The 5,494-nt window shown below is 27.7% G+C and overlaps 1 protein-coding gene across 1 annotated transcript; it reads left to right on the top strand.

Moving 5' to 3' along the window:
* Window positions 1–773: 773 nt before the first annotated feature.
* LOC136796900 (cullin-2-like) lies at window positions 774–2,948 on the top strand (the record flags this gene model as incomplete). The annotated part of the gene is given in 2 exon segments (XM_067051997.1): window positions 774–989; window positions 1,584–2,948. Coding segments are annotated over 2 exon segments (345 nt in total), but the record flags the coding sequence as incomplete, so codon positions are not given.
* Between the last annotated feature and the right edge of the window lie 2,546 nt (window positions 2,949–5,494).

Below are 5,494 nucleotides of genomic sequence, written 5' to 3'. Positions count from 1 at the left end.
TTATTTATTTTAGTAGGTGGACCTGTCGATTTGTGTGTTTTAACTTATTTATTCATTAAATTATTTTATTTTTATTATTATTATTATTTTTATTTATTTTTGACTTGTGTATCCAATTTAGTATTTCTTTTAACCGACTTTTTATTATATTTTCCTTTCAATCTATGTATTAGTTTTGTTGTGGTAAAATGTATTTATTTATTTGTTTTACTGTAAACTGATCTACTACTGTGACTAGTATTTCTCTGGTTTGATCTCACACTGCCGTCTAATAGTGAATTTGTTTAGTGGGTCACTGGGGAGGATCTGAGAGGGGGAATTCGGGAGAGTGAATTTGTCGATAAAATGAAATGAAAATTGTGAAATGGAATGGACAAGAAGGGGAAAGAAAAAAAAGGAATAAATTGGAATCTTTTTGTTTGGTGTGTATACTGAAATTTGTAATTGTAAAAGAAAACTGTGAGAAAAAAAAAAAGTTTTCTTTCGATTATATTATACCATGTAAAAATATGTAATTTATATATGTCTGATCACGGATTGATAAGTATGCTGTGTAATGTAGCAACTCGATGTATTTGGGGAGGATGAATGAATAAAGCATTTCTTTCTCTCTAGTAAGATCTGCAGGAGTTTACTCCAAAGACATTGCATACTGGGCTGTCCTGAACTAGAAACATAATATAAAACCGAAAAAGCTGTGCAATAATATTCTCTGTATTAACTTTAAAAAAAGATAAATTCTACATAGTTGTGATTGTTTTTATTTATTTTAGCAACTTATTGATGACTCAGTTTTACGCTTGAATATGGAATATACCAATAAACGAACGCGGTTGAGGATTACTACGGCAATGCAACGTGAAAGCCCTCAAGAACTGGAGCAGACTGTAACCGCTGTTGATGAAGATAGGAAATTGTATCTTCAGGCTGCGATTGTGCGTATAATGAAGTCTCGTAAAGTTCTGAGGCATAATGCTCTCATTCAGGAGGTATGATATAATCTTATTTAGAATAGACTAATATTGATAAGATAAAAAATATTAGCTATTATAATTGTTACTATTATCTTAAAGAATGAATTAACTACAAGAAATTAATTAAAATGTTTAAAAAAATTGCTAACTAAAACAATGCAATTGCTGATATTAGAATATCAGAAAACTTTTTGTCACAGCGAATTAAATCAAATACCTACTAACTGAAGAGTGAGAATTTCCCCCACTCAAAAGGTATAATTATTTTCCAAAATGATCTCTCAATTCTAAGATATTTTTTGATTCTGACACCTTAATAAAATATCCTAGGAATTTTCCTATATCAACTTGTCAAACAAATGGTTGTGCCAATTATGTATATATGTATGTAAGAAAATTTCCCAATTATTCAGTATTAATTAGATAAACTGTATTATATGTCTCTGAAGTTTCTCTCTTTGAGGATACATGATAAGGGGATTGTCTAATTAATAGAACTTAACTGTAATAAGTAATATTAAAAAATGAACTATATTCATATATATATTGAATAATTGATTTTTAAGAAAGATCAATAAAGAATTGATTTTTTAATTATTTATTTTTAAGGTATTGAGCCAATCAAAAGCATTCGCCCCAGCTATAACCATGATCAAAAAGTGCATCGAAGCCCTCATAGACAAGCAGTATATAGAAAGAACTCCTAACTCTTCAGACGAATATAGTTATGTTGCATAGTTTATTGCTCTTACTTTATATTTATTATGTACATATATATATCAACTGTTTATGTGCTTTCTTTTAAATATTTATGTATATTGCATACATAATTTAACATATAAAGACTTTGTGATGGATAATGTACAACAGAAGTGATTTTTGTTTTTAACATTTGAATTGTTATTTATGATGCTTTGTTTTGTTTTGTTTTTTAACTGATATAGAAATATCTTTTTTTTTTCTTTTTTAATTTGACATGTTTCAACCCCTTCAATTTATTCATAATTAATATTAATTATTAAGATTAATATTAAATCACAAATTTTTATTTTTTTAAAAACTTTAAAAATATATAGGATGACAGTGAAAAGTCAGTTTACTTTAATATCATACAATTTAATTTGTTCTGTAAAAGTATTGTTTTATTTTAATCCATTAAATTAAATCATATTCTAAATATGTTTTCTTGTAATATTATGTATACTAAGTCATACTGCTTTGTGCTATTAATTGCTTTGAATTTTAAGAATTATGTCACCTTCGTAATTAAAAACCGTTATCTTTAATATAATAAGCTTAGTATTGCATCCTAAAAGGATCAATACCACCTATGTAGCCCAAGCGAATGATATTTTTAATTAAGGGTCTTTATATAATTGAATTCTATTTTTGAATCATTAGTATCCATACCGAGTATTATTGTTTAGCCAAAATCTATTTATTTTTTCTCCTTATCTATTTATTCACATTAATTTTGGTTTCAGCTATATTAAGATACAAAAACATAAGGTACTTGTCTTATTTGGGGTCCTACCAGCAACATACCCTCCTTGTCCTTTACTTTTTATAAGCAATCTAACAGTTTATTTTAACCGTCTGTGAGAAATTGTTCAATATTGAAACTGAAATTTCCGGATAATTGGAAGAAACATTTAAATGTTTCCAAAAATGCTGAATAGATTCACATTTCTCTTCTTCTTTACTCAACGAGGCTGGAGTTTAATTATCCCCACAGCAATATATTATCTATATTTGCTGGTGTGTTGTAAGAGATAGTTAAATATCTTTCATAAAAGTTTACTGAGGGGCAAGGCAACAGGGACACTTATCGCAGGCATCACAATCCAGCACCAAAAAGGTGGAGAATTAATAAAAATATATGTAATAATATAATTGTAAAATATATATAAATTTAAAAGAAATAATATATATAAAAAAAATTAAGAAAATAGAAATTCTTTCATATGCTTTCCACTTTTCAACTTTTTTGTCTAATGTTTGTTACATTACTCTTCTGGTATATTTCTGTTTAATGTTTGTTACATTACTCTTCTGGTATATTTCTGTTATCGGCTTACTTAATCAGATTAAGAGCCTATTTTAGCATAACAAGTGTTGGGAAAAATTTATGGGTCATAATTATATTTTAATCATTTTTTAATATAATTTATTAAATAACTAATCCATTCATATGAATAATATATTCACGTGGGTGATTCTCAAACAATGGTTATACTCTAATTTGAAATCCCACTTCAATAAACTGGTTTCCATGGATCACTATACAATAATCTTTATATATAGTAAGGCTTTGGGAAACGTTTTTATCTGTTAGACATGATGATCCAATTATATTTCAATGTTCTACCAAACTTCCCACTAGTACTTCAATTCCAATTACAATGGCTGCTCTAAAGTTTTTCACATTCAAATATATTTTAACTTTATTTTCATATGTCTCTCATGAAAAAAGTTTTTATTATATTCAGGCCTCAATTTAAAACTTGTAAAATTTATTTCTACATATACATATTAATGGTCATGAAATATGTTTGTTTTTTTGTGTTAGAATAGGCTGTAGGATATTTCAAAATAGGTCAAAAATAAAAATCATTGTCGTGACCCAAGAAAACCTCAAATTAAGGACTGACAATAGACATTCCTTGAATGTGGCAGCCCTGAAGTTTGAAACATGTGGCGCTGAAATTGATCATTTTCACACTAATTTCTTTGATACAAGGAAGCCAAAAAGGAAAAATAACAGGTTAGAAAATTCACAATAACCATATTCCTAACTTATGTAGTTAATGTCATTTTAAAAAAATGCATTTTTTAATGATAAATTATATTTATTCTTATTAAATTAGATCTTAAAATTAATAATGGGACTGCAAAGAAACATTAAATATTTGTATTATGTTAATTTAACCATTGTCATGGTTGTTAATGGCCTCATTGTTGTAGTATCATTTTGACCTCAATGAGTGCTAATTTCAAATTAAAACTTTATTAGTAGATTTTGCATTCAAGCTTTTGCTTGTTAGGGTCATATCTAAGAGCTAACGAAAGAATATTCATACTGTTTGCTTCTAGGATCATGTCTAAGAGCTATCGAAAGAATATTCATTCCTTTTTTTTTTTTTTTTAGAGATATGTAAGCATTTAGCATTTTAACTAATGCAATTTCTTTAATTCTTTCATTAACTTTAGAGAAGCCATTCTCATAATTCATTTTGTTTTTTAATTAATATATAATAACCTTCATACTTGTTCAGGAATCTATATTGAGCCAAAGAAACACCAAATACAAACTATTTCAACTCACAAAAATCCAGGTATTAAGATGATTTTCTCTGTCTTATGTAGATTTTTTGTTATGATTGACATCATTTGTTCAGGGTTCAAAGCCTCTACTGAATGCCAGGCATTAAATCCTTTTGAATGTGTGCTGTTACTATTAGTGGATTATATCGGAAAAAATATAAAGAAATGATTAAGAGAAAAAGGCTTTTATTTTTAATAAATTACAGGACAGTAGGGTTATGGGATTGCCAAAAGTTGAAAATCTGATTCAGAGCTGTTAATGAATTTCGATAACAGGCCTATTTTATTATGATGGTAAGGTTTATAGGTTAGGTGGATATTGTAAGAAAAAAAGAAGAAACACTTACTCAACAGTTTTAATGTGATTAGGCCTTTTCTTTTCCTGTTATCTCTTTTCTCCCATACCAGGGAATGGCTTCTTGCTCCAATCACTCGTATATAGAAAATTACTTTTCATTAAAAAAAAAAAAAAAAAAAAGCTTAAGCAACAATCGGGACTATCTTCTTCTCCAGCTGCCAAGAGAGGTTGCCAGGGAAGCATGCTGGTTTAGGGACCTATATTAGGTTTGAAAGTAAAATGCATTTTCTCTTCCTATATTCTCAATTACACCAACAAGACTCATAAATTTTGATTTCCACAAACCTTATTAAATATCCAATTGTAGCAATCGCATTTCAAAATCAATTTTATTTCCACTGCTGTTTTGTTTCATCTAAAATTGTTTACCCTATGGATTACATATAAGTCTATGTCGAGTTGATTTTTAATTAACTTGAATATCTTCCAAAAAGACAAATAAAATAAGTATCATTCTGGCCAGCTTTTTTAAAAATAAAAAATATATAAATTTTTTTTAACTACATAAGTTCAACACATACTTTCTCATGTAACTAGGCCTTCTGTCTCTACTTTATCAATAGATCATTGATTTTACATAGACAGTTCTGAATACTGAACTAAGGATTGGAGCTTCAGCATTTGTTGAAAATTATAACAACATACTTGATACTGAAATTAATCCTTATGCTTAAATTTTAACCTTTTAATTATTTTTATGTAGCTGCTAGGTGTACTGATATTCTATTAGTTGGAAACTGAAAAATAAATTTTTATTTAATTAGTTCATAAATTAGAAGAACCAAAACCATTTATTAATTAGTATCTCCTTCATAGTCTCTGGAGCAATTTAGATAGA

This window comes from Halyomorpha halys, unplaced genomic scaffold (assembly GCF_000696795.3).
Source record: "Halyomorpha halys isolate HHAL.00 unplaced genomic scaffold, Hhal_1.1 Scaffold11682.1, whole genome shotgun sequence".
NCBI classification, from domain to species: domain Eukaryota; kingdom Metazoa; phylum Arthropoda; class Insecta; order Hemiptera; family Pentatomidae; genus Halyomorpha; species Halyomorpha halys.
This window is presented reverse-complemented; position numbering and strand designations above follow the sequence as displayed.